Source organism: Pinus tabuliformis, chromosome 7, assembly GCF_031772625.1.
Source record: "Pinus tabuliformis cultivar Carrire ecotype Pingquan chromosome 7, CPIR1, whole genome shotgun sequence".
Lineage (NCBI taxonomy): Eukaryota > Viridiplantae > Streptophyta > Pinopsida > Pinales > Pinaceae > Pinus > Pinus tabuliformis.
In genome coordinates this window covers 169,503,132-169,520,435 of record NC_142293.1, presented here as the reverse complement: position 1 = coordinate 169,520,435, position 17,304 = coordinate 169,503,132, and the positions used below count along the sequence as shown (strand labels likewise).

Here is a 17,304-nt window from a genome sequence, read left to right as displayed (position 1 = left end):
CAATACTTCACATGTGGAGAAATCGAATTCCTTTGAGGCACAGGAGAATATTTGACTGGAATTTGGTGGAGGATTCCATGGAGCTTGTCCCACTTAGCACGTCACTTCATCTACACTCAGCTGCAGTTAAGGAATTCGAATTGCTCCAAGAAGGGCACCACGCATTCCTTGAATATCTATGTTATCCCTCATTGGGATCATCTACAGAGGTGGCATCACATGGATGAGGATTGGATTGAGACTTGTGAAACTTCTAGAAAAAGCCACGGATCATGCCAAAATGATCTGAGCCTTTGATTATGATTTAATCTAGGTCGTTGGTTACCCAACAAGAAGATATAAGAAGGGGCTTGAGGGTCATTTGGAAAACACACCAGGCAAATACTCAGTTGCCCAAGTAAAATTGATTTTTTCACTGGTTGAAGTACAGTAAGAGAAAATCAATTCAGAGGGAGAGTTGCAGGTGGAGGAGAGACAGAGAGGGTTCAGCATCAGTTAAGAAGACAGGGACGAAGATGGAGAGCAGTAGAAGGGACAGCACTGGGCAGATTGATGCTAGGAGAGGTAGCATTGGCCTGACTAACACTGGCATTATGCAAGCCAATCTAGAGGCTAGAGAAAGTGACGTTGGGCAAACATTGTTCTATACTGTTGGGTATAATTTGTACATGATTATTTTTACTGAAGAACAATAAAACCCTCATCTGCTGCACTGATTTTCCCGCATTGGGTTTTTCCAGGGACAATTGTCCAAAAATAATTGTCATTGTGCTTGCATATATGCCAACCATTTTACTTACATTTACTTTCTGCAATGTTTTAATTGTGAGGGCTGCAACACAATATGTTTCGATATTTGTCGTAAGAATATAGTAGATAACTTATTTTTGAGGTAATAAGTAGAAGTAATCATATTAATCAATGCAGTAGGATTTCTATTTCAGAAATTTTCACAAGAATTAATTCTGGAAGCTATCATGGTTGTTCGTGAGAGAAGACTGAGGAGCCAAATGATCTCAGAATATCTCGATAGGTTGAAGGACTTGCATAAAGAGGATGCCATATGAGAAGGAGAGCCAATCTTGCAGTACCCAAATTTGCAATTGCTTGAGGGCAAGCAATATCGGGAAGAGGCAGTTGTAATGCCCTCTTCTAGTTAAATTGCCCAAGGAAAGACATAGTAGCCAATTTAACCTCGTAGGCTATAGTTATTTGTAAAGAGGGAAACCCATTATTTGATGTTACTTGGGTAACATTAGATCATTTGGATTAAATGGAGAGAAATTTGCAATAAAAGTCCAATTTAGGGAAAATGGAAAAAACTTCTTGGCCACTCAAATTAAAATTAGGAGGGAAAACCCCAAAGGGAATATTATGAATAAAATATATAAAAATAATATAAATATAAATAATGGGACATGACCTGCCTAGGGTATATAAGCAGACCCTCACTCTCATTTGTAACATCATTCTCAATTATACATTTTAATATATATATTCTTGTATCTTCAATGGAGATCTTCATATTCCAAGTCTTCTGGAGTATTTAACTTCTCAGTATATGAACCTTGTTCGTTATATTGGTATCAGAGCATTCCTCTAAGTATACAAATTTTGTTCCTTACAAGGAATCTATAAAAAGGAAAGAGGAGAGTCACTTGGATCATCATGGATTGTGGTTCTTTCTTATTTCTGAGCTGAGACTTTTAAGACCCCTTTCTTTCTGATTTGTTTTGGTGGTGAAAGATTCCACCCTATAGCCAATCCATTTACCATTTTGATTATAGGGCGAAGTTATGATTGGAAGTTCATCTTTCTGAGGCATTATCTGTGACAGCAAACTATCTTGAGGCATTATCTGGACAGTGAATCATCCCTGAGACATTATCTGAGGCAGTGACCTATCTTTAAAGTATTATCTGTGGCAGCACATCAACTCTGAGGCAGCAATCTATCTATGAAGCAATTCCAAGACAATGATGATAGTTTTTGGTAACTCGGAGGTACTGCATTGGATCTGCCTAGCATGCAGAAGTGACCGAGTATATTTCACACTCTAGACACTTTATAAAGTGATTTAAAGTTAGAAAGTGACTTTTTATATTTAATGACTAAAAGATAATTTTTTATGAAGTTAGTGTGACTTTATAAAGTTGGGTAACTTTAAGTGATTTAAGTGGGGCCCATTGAGAAATTAAGTCATAACTGTTGATCTTGAAATGGTGAGATTTAATCTCAGCCATTCACATCTAGGGTTACGGATTTTGGTCATTAAAGATAAATAAAAGGAGAAAAGGCACATCTTTTTCGAGAAGAGAGGAAGAGGAGCTCAGGAGAAAAAAAAAAAGAACAGCAAGGAGAAAAAGGGCACAAATCCCAAGTAGATAAGTCTCTAGATTGGGCACACACTTCTAGGAAAAGTTTCCAGCCATTAAGCAGTTAGTATAATTGAGTATGGGCATGAATTTCTAGGCAAATAAGGGCACAGAAATCGATGCATTTATTGTTGTATACAAATGATAGCTCCCCTGCTAGTCACTTAGAGCATATTTGTAAATAACATAGAAAATGAATAAGCACAAACACAAGCAGATGGTCCATAAAAGTAATAAAACTTGCATGACCAAATGCTCTGAATTTTGTTCCGAAATGAAGCCGACATCCATTCAAACTAACCTGTTACATCCTTGCGATGGCCACGATAAGATTCAAGTTCTTTTAACATTCGTATATCGTAAAGCTGCAAAACATATCATGAATTAAAATTTGATACCATACAAGAATAAATCTCATAATGAAAATAAGAAATTCATTTTCCTATAGCACTTAACTTGTGAATTGCAAATTTTAATGCTTAGAGATATAATATATTTTGACTGTATCCCAGCATGATACAAGCAGCAACCAAAACTTAAAAATGACCACCCATGCATTACGCTAATAATCCTAACAATTTAGAGTTGCGGAAACATAGATATACTTTGCCTGGATGACCCTATTTGTATGAGACACATTACTAGGAAGGATACTGCAATACAGTTCTAATTTCTACATTATATATTAATGAGTGCCCTGGAACAACATGACTTATTTCACAAATCATAGGCAATATTAAATAAAGACATTCACCTAACGCAGCTATGGAATACAAGGAGCAGCTTAAATGGGAATTGTGACAGTGAACAATCTGCAATGAATTTGGTCATGTGTGCGCTTAATGCCAGAGCAAATTCTATAATTACATAACTTTAAACTTCGCTAAACAGATTTGAATGCCCGAATCATAAAAATATGTATATCCAAAGAAAAGCTTCCATATTAAAGCAATACCTTTATTATCTGGTCCTTTGATGCAGTAAGCACCCAGTTGCCATTTTGATTCCATTTGACACATACAACAGTATTCTTATGACCATGGCTGCGGTGCAGAAATCAATCAAGATATTCCAATAAAAAAGTCATTCAGAATCCCGTGCATGTTCAAAAAAGACATAGAAAGAGGCAAATAAAAACTCACAGTGAACAGAGCTCCCGGCCAGTCTTTGCATCCCACATCTTTATGACAGTGTCCTTACCACCTAGCACACCAAATTGAAAATTTTCAGCTGACAAAGCATTGAAGTTTGGTCACACATACACAACTGCTGAGAAGGAAACTTTAATCAGATCTCATGAACCTATCCATCATATCAATGCTTGCGATTACCTGAAACTAGCAGAGATTTTGTTGGATGCCAGTCGACACTCTTTACATCCCACCCATGGCCTGACTGAGTTAAAATCATATGCAAAGGAACTTGTCAATTTTTGCCTATGTGAAAACTAAATCTGATTCAGGTGAATCCTAAAAGTAAGACATTGTCAACCAAATTGTCAGAACCAAATAAAATATTAATCGCCTAACAACAGTCCTACTGATTCTGCCAACAAATAACAGAATATGTATGTAGAATGTATGTACTATGCAGAAATAATGGCAGATAGAACTGTCATATTGAAATATACTATTTAGTGGAAATGAAGGTTAATATAAAAAAAACATGCCAATTTCTATAAATTCAATCACTGAGCTTGTGATAATTACCAGTCAGAGATCTCTCTTAAGACATTGTCAACCAAATTGTCACAACCCAATAAAATATTAATCGCCTAACAACAGTCCTACTGATTCTGCCAACAAATAACAGAATATGTATGTAGAATGTATGTACTATGCAGAAATAATGGCAGATAGATCATAGAACTGTCATATTGAAATATACTATTTAGTGGAAATGAAGGTTAATATAAAAAAAAAACATGCCAATTTCTATAAATTCAATCACTGTGCTCATGATAATTACCAGTCAGAGATCTCTCTTCCTGGCAGCGGGCGAAGTCCCAAACTTTGACTGTTGTGTCATCCGAACAGGAACAAAATTTCAAATCTGTTCTACAAAAACTGATATATAACCAAAATCAATATTCTAATAGCTGTAATCTAATAAAAATGATTTGCATGTTGAACCATATAAACTAGGATTGTGACCACCCAAATTACTAGAGAAAAAGTACCTTAAATCACGGACAGCCTCTCTATGTGCTGATTTGTTTGCTTTCACATTGTTCATATTAGTTTGCCAGTACCTGGAAATCACTGCTATAATGTTTATGATGAATAAACAATGAAAATCCCAGTCCTATAAAATGCATTAATAAAATCTGAACATGCAAATAGACTTGCTAAAATTGCATCATTTTAAGATGCAGAACACACTTGATTGAACCGCCATTATCACCAGTAACCATCCAATTCTCATTATGACTCCATACCATGGACCTAATTGGATCATCATGAGCCTGAAAAAGGAAGAAAATATGTGATTATCAAATCCCAAAAAACATATAAGGATTACCGTTTTCTACAATGTTAAAAAATACAGCAAGAGTCTAATCTACTTACTGAGATGCAAGCCACTTTATCCCTAAGAGTTCAGAAAAAGCTCAGAATACCTGAAGAATCATTTCAAAATTAAATGCTTGGCCATTCCAAAGTGTAAACTCCCCACTCTGCGATCCTGTTATAAGGCGTCTACCTGTTGGCGTCCACTTCAGATAAGGGAAGAAAAACAACTTTAGTGAGAACACCAAGCATACAAAAAGAACAAGCATAATTGTCAAACAATCTTGAAAAATACTGCAATAGTTAAAGCTGTCATCAGTAAAAGCCAAATGGAGTATAAACTATCATAATTTTCAACCAATAAAATAATTATAAGAATCTGAATACATTGCAATACTAAGACCCTATGCTAGCCCCATTGTTAAATATTAAGCTGCCTTAGACCAGGATGGTGTCATTGATCATAAGATTCAAACATTCCCCTGATAACCAGGCTTCCCATTTTTTGCACGCCTGATGACACAGTTGAAAATAACATCTAAAATCTAAGATACGAAAAACATCCGAGAGGATAAGATTGATCAGAACAAACTAGAACCTAACCATTAGTCCAGACAAAGAGTATAGAGAAAAGTCATAAATAACAAACTAAATCCAAACCATAATGTCAGTAGGAAGAGTAAAAAGATCTCAGGAGCTCCTTCATCCATTTTTGAATGACAAGCTCTGAGGCTTCCACATTAGCCATTTCCCAGTTCACATACATAAATGAAACTGCACAATTTCCAGTATTTTCGATCCTGAGAATGATAACAACATAGGTAGACAGAAAATAATACTCTTATTAGCTTACACTATTTTATAAAATTTTGCATTACTGATTTATCCTCTTCATTCCATTGCATATGGTATCTAATCCATTCATCCCACTACTTAGCCCTTTCTTCCCTATCCTTTAGCTCTTATTTACTCTATTATCAATGCTCTAACTCCTTCCTGGTTCATTGTTATGTGTTGGAAATATGTTGTCATTGATGTCAACAGATAGCAGCAGGTGGCACAAGTGTCAAAAAGATGTCTCATGGAGCCAGTTCTAGGCACAAGAAAAAGTGTCAAGATGCAGAATGATGCAGAGAGTTTGGAGTCATTTTTCAGGCAGCAGATGAGCTCAAAGGCCATATCGGACCCACTCAACTGGAAAGTGCTCTGAAAGAGCTTTCCAACGATATAAAGAAGTCTGCAAATGGCCTCTTGAATCAAAATATAGAGGCAGTCAAAGTTGAGCCTACAAAAGTTAAAATCTCGAAACCCCAGAATCCCATAACTCTATAAAAAATGAATTCCCAAAAGCTCTGGGCACCAAGGCATCTGGGTTCCAGCTCAGCAGAGTGGAAGTGTTAGGCGGGCCATACCCAGAAGGTGAAGAGCCAATAGAGGAAGAAGTCGGGTGGGCGCACAGGAGTGGCCAAGTGGCAGTGGGCCTACACCCAGAAGCTCGTTACATGGTGGAAATAGAATGGCGCAGAGTAGCATGCCCAAAATCTTGGAATCCCGTAACTTTTTAGAATTGAAATTATTGGAAAGCACTGAGATTGAGAGCTTTGAGCATTAGAAGAGGCGGCGAGTCACATTGCACATAGAACCATTTACAAAGGAAATTGCGTGCAAAATGAAGGATCGAGGCCCTTTCTCTCTCCTCCAACAGGACAGGTGGCAGCATATTATTGGACGCAAGTGACGTCAGCAACCACCCATTGGGAGGTGGACACATGGCAAGCAATTTTAGTGTTTTCCGGTACCCAAAAAGCCCATGTATGAGTGACACGTGGACCGATCACAAGTCCACACATGGCATGGATGACATCAACATGCATCACCCCAGCAGCATACCCCGGAGGGTCGAAACCCCGCAAGTGCATGACAGTGAATCAAAAACAATGGCGTGAATCAACTCTCAACCAATCCAATGGTGAGCGACAACACGAAGGTTGTCGAACATTAACAAACAAGGAAGTCTCGGAAGGTGGTTTCACAAATTATGATCTACAGCTCACAACTATTCCAGGGGCACCCTCCCCGATTTCAAATACTACGGAGGGTGGTCCCAAAGGTGGTTTTCTATACCACCATGGTATTGTGTTAAGACCCTAAAGGGTCTAGCCAATCATCACGACACCAGGTCATATGGCAGGAAAGTTGGGAGGTGCCAAAGTAAAAGGAGTTAAGGCCAATTCAAAAATTTGGCAGCATTTTTGTTACAAAAATAAAACGCTAGAACAAACAAAGTTCGACCTTCAAGTTAAATACTCCAGAAGACTTGTAATATAAAGATCTCCATTGAGATACAAGAATATATATTAAAATGTATGAGTGAGAACGATGTTATAATTGAGAGTGAGGGTCCTATATACATAGCTAGGTAAGTACCCTTTCATGAACGGTCATGTATGTAGAGACATGCCCCTTTGTTTAACTAATTATTTTTTAATCACATATTATTGTGATTATTATTTATTATCTAAATTTATTACTTTTACATAAATTATATTCATAACATTGCCTTCCCCTTCAAAAATATTTGTCCTCAAAGCTTACTGAGAATATCTTCTCGTCTCTGAACTTTATCTTTGTCAGTGTTGATAATATCGCCGAAATATCGGCGATATTCGCAAATATCGCGATATTTTCAGCGATACGAAATTTTGGCCACGAAATAGCGCGATATTTTCATGTTTTTAATTTCTCGCGAGAATTCCGAAATTTCGGCGATATTTTCGTAAATATCGCGCTACGACTGTAAATATTGCCAGGTTAGGTTTAATCGGGTTATAAAATGGTTATTGTGTTTTCGATGCCCGTCACTTTGTTTTCGTGCAAGCTGGAGATTGAGACGGAACCGGTGGCGGTCGGTGCTGCGAAGGAGGGTTTACCCGGTGCTTAAAACATAAAAGGTATGAATCTTCAATCGTTCACATTGAATCCGACATCGTCCGAGTCCCGACGTCTTCACTGTTCAATAATACAACGCAACGCTGCAACACATTATATTGGTATACAAGCAATAATGCAATGTTGCTATGCAATGTGTTCATTCCTATGCGTTCATTCCTATGCAAAGCCACCAGCATTCATTCTTATGCAATGCGATATGGTCTTCAAATGCATTTGGTAGAAGGTCAATGCCATATGTTCTTCAATGCATAAACTTCAAACCAGTCAACAGCGTAAACCAGTGTACACTGTAAACCACAGTTGTAAACCAGTGTTTTATAACATGTTGCATATAGTTCAAAGCAGTGTTGAATCCACGAAGAGTCAGACTGGAATGCTTTGAGAGTTCTAGCAAAGGTCATGCTTAATCGTGCCCATGTTCTTATTTTTCTTTTGGCTGAATGTGGTTTCATGTTTTGTTGTCATGTAAATGACAAATGGTTATATTTTTATGTTATTACTTTAAGGCTTAAGCTTCTTTTCTTGCTGGAATAAAGTTATAAACACTAGAACAGCAATAAAATTAGAGCAGAAAATTGTAGATTCAAATGTCAAATAGTTGCCTTACAATACAGCATAGCAGCTCTGCATATCTCCACAACAAACTCTGATTTTTGCCCAAGAATGTTCTCAGTTTCCAGCACCTATTGTAGAGCCTTTTTCCCATGAAATCACAACTTGGAAGTGAAGGAGAGGCCTTCTTTTATAGCCTTTATCCATAACCCAACAAAATAATAATAAAGTAATGAGCTAGAAGCTTTCTCCATATGGGTTGTTAGCTTGCTTGTGATTGGTGTAGCGGCTAGCCTATTAGGATTGAATAGGTATTATCAATTTATCATTTTGTTTGAGAAGAGTGTTTTGAGATATTGATGTTTTAATTTGTTTATTTCATTTAAACATAAGACAATACGTTTTCTGATTTCTTTGCTTAATAATGATGTTTTCTTCCCTTTCTTTCTGCCCACCATTGTTATATGAAATCACGGTAAAAATTAGTTTTTAAATAGTGATTCTGTTTGATTGAAAATATTTGTGCACACAGAGAAGCGAGGTGCTCTACAACTCAGGTGGAAATAGTTATTTGTGTCCATCTTCATGTGTGTGTGATGCTTAGAAAAGGGCAGCATACAAAGGTCGCTGTGTGTGTGTGTATCTTCTCAATTGGTTTGAACTTTGGTCTACATCCCCAGGGCTGTCATAGATGACCTGCTGATAGCCAGGGGGCAGTGAGGGAAAAGTGGGGGTGCATTACACTTGTACCCCTCACTCAACCTGGAATTTATAACACTGTCACAATACAGCAGCCAGCTAACCAGACCTCCAGTGACAGCATGACCTCCTGGGGTCATAACTTATAACTTATAACTTATATTTATGTGCCAATGTGTTTAGTTCATGTTGTTATTGCTTTATATGTTTAGAAATCTGAAAAAAATGAATATATTATGCATTTTTTATGCTTGCCGATATTTGCCGATATTTTGCCGATATTTTCGCCGATATTTCCGATAAGATATTTTCCGGACCCTCGCCAATATTTTCCCGATACCGATATTATCAACACTGATCTTTGTTGATACAAGATGATATGATGCTCTGAGTGATAGACAAAATTGTCGTATTGAGTACGGATCAAACCATCCTAGATTAATCTTATGTGGAATCTTTTGATCTGGAAAATTGTGATGAATAGTTATTATAAGACTGGATTCTGCAAACTTCAGTATTCTCGGGAACATAAATTTGTCGTTTATGTTCTGAGTGATACTGATACATAGATTGATAGGAAAGTCTGCTCCGGTAATTCGGATGTCGATAAATAGTCCCTCTGGCTGGACTTTCCCTTATCATGTTAGTGGTTGTTTCCTGATTTCCTTCAGGCGTTGTTGTTGTTGTTGAGATGGCTACTGAATCATCATTTGGAATGTCCATTTTTTGAACTGCAACTTTTGCATGTGTCCTTACTTCAGTAGGTTTATCCTTTGCTTGAATTACGATTTTAAATGGATCAGTATTTGTTTCTTTATCTTCAACTTGGACTGAAACCACTGGAGACTTCAATACTACTTCTTGAAGTTGTTCTAACTTGTCATTTAGTGACTTCTTGTCACGTTTAAGCTTCTTTATTTGTGTAAGAAGGTTTTGGTTATGATTCCTTAGATGTAAAACCTCTTCACTTTCCAGATTGTTGATTTTATTCTTAGTAGTCTCATCATCTTTTAAACTTTTGATTTGTTCTAATAATGTTTGATTAAGGTTCTTTAAACATAAATTTTCTTCTTCTTGTTCCAAGAAGTGCTTCTTGAGTTCCTTCTTTATGACTTTAGCTTTCTTGACTTATCCGAGTAGTTTTTCATTATGTTCCCCAAGGCGTGGAATATTTTTGTCTTTACTGAAGATGACTTCTTCAATCTCTTTCTGCTTCTTTGGTGTAGTTTTTATTATTATTTTAAAACATTAATTCTGAAATATCTTTAAAGTCTTCTGATGAAGGCTTTATCAGTTTTGATTTCATCGTCACATCCTAGAAGGTGGTCAACTTCCTCTTGTAAGAAAACATCAAAATCTTTTTTTCTAATTTTAACATGAACTTACCCAATTTTTTTAACCAAGGTTGACCCAATATGATGTCAATTGTTGGGTTAAACATAGTTACGACACGGAATTGAGAGGTGCATTCATAGTGGTCAATTATTACTTGTAAGTCATCCATTTCATATTCTTTTTTGCCAAAAATATATGTTCTTTCTCCTATGTTTGACACTGGAATTAATAGTTGATTTTCCAAATTAACATTGATGTAATTTTCCTCGTGACTTGCCCTGATAATGATATTAATCTCCTTCCCTTGGATATTCCCTTTTAATGTAATTAATCTACAATCTGTAATTCGAATACTTTTATAGGAAAATTTTCCTTCCTTTCCTTTTGATATAGACTCCATTGTTCGCCGAATATTAAATACTCCCCCCCCCCTTTTTTAAATTAAATTAAGTAATTATATAATATATTTATTTATTTATTTTAATTATATAGAATTATATAACTAATTATTTTAATTTAATATATATACAATCTAATTAAATATATATATTAAACTTTATAACTTTGGAACATACATCGAACCACGAGTCAAAACAAAGACGACAGGTAATGGTGTGTCAAATGGGTGGGTCGCATGGGTTGAACCGATGGCTCAAACGAAACGATTGGTGAGCGGTGTCGATTCAGACGTAGTGTTGGCGACGTAGGTGACTCAGAATAAGTCACAGAGACAACGTCGGAGCTGTCGTTAGAAGAATTAGCGACACAATGGCAAAGGATGGTTGTCGGAGTCTGGCGACATGTAGCTACGCACTGTAATAGGGCCACAGTGAGGGGTCAGACAGCAATGGCAATGACTAAAGATTGGTTGTGAGGACAGCAAGGACGCAGTGTTAGTAGAAGCTTGGCAGCTAGGAAGTGTGATGATAGCAAAAACAGTATGGACAAGAAGGAACACCTGCAGCAATTTTGCGGCGGCGAGAGAATTGGCCCAACCGATGGCTGGTATGCATCGGCTGCTAATGGCAACAATTGCGAAGGTCCGGGTGGTAAAATAGTGCAAGCAGCGGTAAAGTTTGGACGGAATCTGTGCGGCGGTCACCGAGGACGTGGCTCCACGGTGCCACAATAATAGATTCGAGCGATGGCTCCACGGTGTCGCAATGATAGATTCGAGCAGTAAAGATGGCAGTATTGTACAGGTCGGGGTGGTGGTCACGGCAGTGATGGAAAATGGCAATGGTGGCTGAGACGAGCTTCAACAACAGAGGTGGTTTGTGGCTATTTCGCACAGTGAATTGGCGGAGTAAAATGTTCGAGGACAGAATGTCAAGGTCGTTCAGACGTTTCCTGTGGTGGCAGCTACACAATGAGCATACGACGGGTTGATTTGTTTTTTGTTTTTAATTTATTTTTCAATATATACTCTCCTGCGGGTTGATTTTTTTATTTTTCTTTTTTCTTTTAATATATAATCTATTTTTGTATATTTGTTTTAACCTTTTTTAATTTATTTATATTTTTTCTATAGTCTTGTAAATTATATATATATATATAGATATAGATATATATATTTTCTTCTTTTCTTTTCTATTTTTTAAATGGCCAAGAGCCCCTGATGAACTCAGCAACAAAGAAACTCCAAAAGTGTAGTGAAACGCTTCAATCTTGACGGCAACAATGTTGACAAAACCTTGATGGCCAAGGCCTGGATCGAAGAGCGTGGCTCTATGCAGCAGTGGAGCGGCCAAAGGATTGAACTGCTCTGATACCAATGGAACAAACTTTGACCTTCAAGTTAAATACTCCAGAAGACGAAATATAAAGATATCCATTGAGATACAAGAATATATATTAAAATGTACGAGTGAGAACGATGTTATAATTGAGAGTGAGGGTCCTATATATATAGCTAGGTAAGTACCCTTTCATGAATGGTGATGTCTCTAGAGACATGCCCCTTTGTTTAACTAACTATTATTTAATTACATATTATTGTGATTATTATTTATTATCTATATTTATTACTTTTACATAAATTATATTCATAACAAAGGCCCGTGGAGGTGTGTTTGGCAATGCGACTAAATTTTAGTGGCAGCAGCATGTTGAAGTGCATGAGGTATGTCGTCGGCCGGAATGTACAGGCCCGCTGCTTAAGATGATTGACTAACCTAAATGATATGAAAACCTACGACCTATGTGTGATGCAGAGATCTTGGTTATTTTTAATTAAATGCGTAATCTAGATGTAACCTTCCTTTAACTATTTTGAAGTTGGGCTCCAAGGTAGGTTGTGGGAAGGAGGCCAACAGGTAGAGCAGGCTAAAACCTGATTAACGATACATTCTGTTGCGCTCCTATCACCTGATGCCTCCGGCACTGCAGAGACTGTGACTCTAACAATTGCAAGGTCACTGTGTTAACCACCGAAAAGTTGTCGAGGCCCCTCAAGCTAAGTGAGAAGGGTTCCCTATCTCTTTATCAACCTAGCTTATGCTAGGAGGTAAATTATTAATGCAATCTAAGTCTAATATGCTTATGCAAAATATTATGGGCAAGATTATCTTAAGTTAAGATTGCTTAAGTTATTTAAGTACTTATATGAAATTTATCGTAATGCTACTTAACAATGTTGCGATACAATCTTAAACAAAATGAGTGTTAAGAGATACAAGTGTAATATTTCAAGTAACCAACTTATCCACCAATGATTATTAACACAAGATATTATGCCAACAAGATCAATGTCAGATTATGAGTGCAAAGATAATATAAGCAAATTTCAAACCTATGACAATTTATATCAACAGTAAAAACTGAGAAAATTCAAACTTTATCAACATTATAACAGCATTGAAAAAACGACTTCAAATCATGAAATTTGCCTTAAACATAAAACATGAAATTTCTCAATGACCAGCAAATGTAAATTAACTTATTTAGCCCATTTAGTGATGATGTATGTAAATTAACTTATTTAGCCCATTTAGTGATGACATATTCAGTGATATTTCAGATCTGATTGTTTGTTTACAACAGTAAACAACCACATATCAACAAGCTAAAGATGTCAAAAATAGATGGTCAATATGCCAAAAATAGTAAAAATGCACTAGAACTCAAAAATTTCAATTTTTACGGCTTTTACGAAGTATGATTTAAAAATTTGAAAATTGATAAATTTATTACAACAGTAAATTAGTGACAGATCAGCAAGCTAAAAACATTGAAGATGATGCCCAAAATGTCTAAAAATAATAAGTTCTTACTACAAACCAGGGTTGCAGGAATCGCCCCCCCCCCCCCCCCCGGATCCTAACCCGGAACCGCGACCCGTGCGGAATCGTTCCGGAATCTCCAAAAGAAGCGCGATTCCGAATTTTAGGTGGCGCGATTCCTAGTTTTAAAAACGATTCCTGCCATATAGGTTGCGTTGCCCCCGGAATCGCGCTTCGGAAGGCGATTCGGGCAAGAGGTGGCGCCACGCAACCTGCCCGGAAGCGCACGCCACCCGCACGCCACCAGGGCGCAACCCGCACGCAACCCGGGCGCAACCCGCGGGGCAGCAAAATAAACATAATTTTTTTTTAATTTCTTTTAAAATTTAACTCAACTAAGCATGAGGGGGTGGGTTAGGGTCAGTTTAGGGTGAGTTTAGAAAAGAATAAAGCCCCCATTCTCTTCTCATTTTCTCACTTTGAGTTTATGAGAGTTGGAGAAGAGAAGAGAGGAGAGGAGAAGAGAAGAGAGGAAAAGAGAGAAGAAGAGAGGAGAGCTTGGAGGAGTGAAGAAGGAGGAGCTAGGAGAAGGAGGAGGAGCTTGGAGCAAGAGCTTGGAGGACTTCATCTACAAGAGCTAAAGAGGTAAGTTCAAACCCCAAATTCCCTTGTTTTTTTGAAAAAAAAATTGTATTTTTCTCCTCCCTCTCCTACTCTTTCCCATTGTTTCTACTTGCTCCTTTATTTACAGGTTGTCCACCACCTATATCCATATTCCAAGATGGTGTTCTTTTGGCTTCTATGTATCATTCCACTCTTGGTTTTAATGATGGCAAGGGTGAGGAATAGAGGGGAAGAGGAAGGGGATGAACTTGGTCCTAATAGTAGTGACCCAATGTATGATGAGGAGGAAGGGTTTGAAGAGGAAGGGGATGAACTTGAAGGGGACACTGAAGCACAAGATGGGAAAGGTACATCAAATCCCTTGTGGAACTATGTGACCAAACTTGAAGGGGGAAAGGGTGGTGGATCTTACAAATTTTTGTGCCCTCATGGTTGTCATGGAGGAAAACCATATACGGGTTCATATACCCGTCTGAGGAGGCATCTTTGTGGGGTGTTGGACAGTGATGAAAAACAGGGTTCTGTGGGGGTAACCATTTGCCCAAACATTTCAAGTGAACAAAGACAAAAATACATCCAAATAGAGATGGCTGCACAAAAAAAAAAACAAGAAACAAAAAACTCATTCTGAATCAAGTGCAACCTCTAAATTTGGTAGTTGCCCATCTCCTCATGGTACTTCTGCAACCTCTGGAGGTAGAAAAACAATAGGGGATTTCCTTAATGTTGCTGGGAGGGATGATGTGGATGGAAAGATAGTCCGTTTTCTTTGTGCTTGCGGTGTACCATTCAATGTGCTTCGCTCTCCCTATTGGCATGACATGGTAAAGGCCATCAATGAAGCCCCAAAAGGATACAAGGCCCCCAACTATGAGAAAGCTAGAACAGTGTTATTAGAAAGAGAAAAAGCTAAGGTTCAAAGAGCTTTGACACGTTTTACACATGAGTGGGTGGATTATGGGGTATCCATTGTATCAGATGGGTGGACAAATATTAGAAACCAACATTTGATAAATGTTCTTGGTGTTTCTTCTAGTGGTGCAGTATTTATTGCATGTCATGACTCCTCCTCCATCAGTGCAACTGCACAAAACATTGCAGATCTCCTATTGAAATCAATCAAAGATGTTGGTCCGAATAATGTGGTTCAAGTGATCACAGATAATGCAGCAAATTGTAAGGCAGCAGGAAAAATTATTGAGCGTACTCATCCACACATCTTTTGGTCTGGGTGCCTGGTTCACACATTGAACCTTTTGATGCATGATATTGTGAAACACAAAGATTGTGGGTGGATTGCTGAGGTTTACAGGAAAGGGAAGCAGCTCATTAAATTCATCACAGGGCATACAAGGGTAAACTACTTCTATGGCACTTACTCCAAGTTGCAATTGCTTAAAATTGCAAAGACAAGATTTGCTAGTTATTACCTCACCTTTAGGCGGCTAGTGAGGGTGAGACAAGCTTTAACTAATCTGGTGTGTGCTGAAACATGGGATGAAATTAACACTGACACAGATGGTGCTAATGTAGTCAAGGACACTGTTCTTGACAGTTACTTTTGGTCACAGGTTAAATATGTTTTGCAATTCACCAAACCAATTTATTACATGATCAAGTTTGCAGATTCAGATCGACCAGTAATTGGGGAGGTGTATGAGCAAATGGATAGCATGTTGGGGCAGATTAAAGACATTGTTGAGCCTAGAGATACCACCTTGTACAATTATATTCGTGAAGAGGTGCAAAACCGATGGGAAATGCTAAATATTCCATTGCATGCATTAGCATATGTTTTGACACCTAAATACTATCATCCATCATGGCTTTCAACACCAGCACCTGGGGGGGGAAGCAGGAAAAAACCACACCAAGATAAAGAGGTTCACGAAAAATATATGGCTGCATTGAGTAGATTAATCCCTGATGATGAGGAGGCTGCATTGGTACGGAGACAGGTGAGCAACTATACGCTCAACACTGGTCCATTTGGGAGCATGCATGCAATTCAAGATCGAGAGACTTTTTCTGCTCTTGAGTGGTGGAACATGCATGGAGGGGCTACTCCACTTCTACAGAGTTTGGCATTGCGGGTGCTATCACAGGTGGTAAACACTTCTTCTGCAGAGAGGTGTTGGAGCTCTTATTCTTTCATCCACAGTGTTAAAAGGAACAGGTTGAGTTTAGACCGGGCAGAGAGCTTGGTTTATGTTCATTACAACTTGCGATTGTTGTCCCATTACTGTGAAGATGCAAAGTCTAATAAAGACTTGTTGACTTGGGACAAGAATCCAGAGGAGCCCAATTTGGAGGATGGAGTGTTGCGACTAGAGCAATTAGAGGATGCTCTTATCCAGGTATGTCCATTGTGGTATGAATTTTCCAATTTTCCCTTATAAAGCATTTCTCTAATTCATGTTTTTAATTTTTTTGTTAACTAGTGTTTTTTTTTTTTTTGCATGAATTTTTTGAGCGATTCTAGGATGATGATGACCGTGTTGATATGCCACCACCCCCACCCCCATCTGGTCCCTTGGTTCCTAGGTTCCATGGTTCAACACCAACAGCAGGGGGTTCTTCTTCATCAGTTCCAGTGCCACGACTTACACAGGGACCATCTTCTTCATTGCCACCACGTGGAGGCCCGCCATCACGTTCTATTCGTGGTGGAAGGAGGAGAGATTAGTAGATATATTCACAATCTACTTCTTTTTGTCATAGATTACTCATTAGACTTGTAGACTTGTGAATTTGAATTTTGAACCTTTTTGGCTTGGCGGTGACCAAGTGACATATTTTGTAAACATTATTATTTGAATTTTGGACATGACAAATGTTGACAGTTGCTCACTTGCTAGATAAATCATAATATGCTCTATGTTTTATGTTTTATAATATGCTTAAATGTTTTATGTTTTATAATATGCTTAAAAATTTGATGTATGTTTGTAATAGCTAGAATATAGATGATTGTTGTACATACTAGTAACTACAATGGAATCATGGATGCCATATCTATCTTGATTTATGCAAAAATAT

At 37.8% G+C, this 17,304-nt stretch overlaps 1 protein-coding gene across 2 annotated transcripts in view; it reads right to left on the bottom strand.

The window, feature by feature from the left end:
- Positions 1 to 17,304, bottom strand: part of FY (Transducin/WD40 repeat-like superfamily protein) — a 218,185-nt gene that overhangs the window by 89,091 nt on the left and 111,790 nt on the right. For both annotated transcript variants that reach the window (XM_089457892.1, XM_089457893.1), the window contains exons 7-14: positions 4,993 to 5,088; positions 4,757 to 4,839; positions 4,555 to 4,626; positions 4,344 to 4,441; positions 3,707 to 3,766; positions 3,518 to 3,578; positions 3,331 to 3,418; positions 2,677 to 2,740 (exon numbers count right to left, since the gene is read on the bottom strand). In XM_089457892.1, coding sequence (XP_089314018.1) covers positions 2,677 to 2,740; positions 3,331 to 3,418; positions 3,518 to 3,578; positions 3,707 to 3,766; positions 4,344 to 4,441; positions 4,555 to 4,626; positions 4,757 to 4,839; positions 4,993 to 5,088 — 622 coding nt within the window. The remainder of the gene's footprint in view (positions 1 to 2,676; positions 2,741 to 3,330; positions 3,419 to 3,517; positions 3,579 to 3,706; positions 3,767 to 4,343; positions 4,442 to 4,554; positions 4,627 to 4,756; positions 4,840 to 4,992; positions 5,089 to 17,304) is intronic.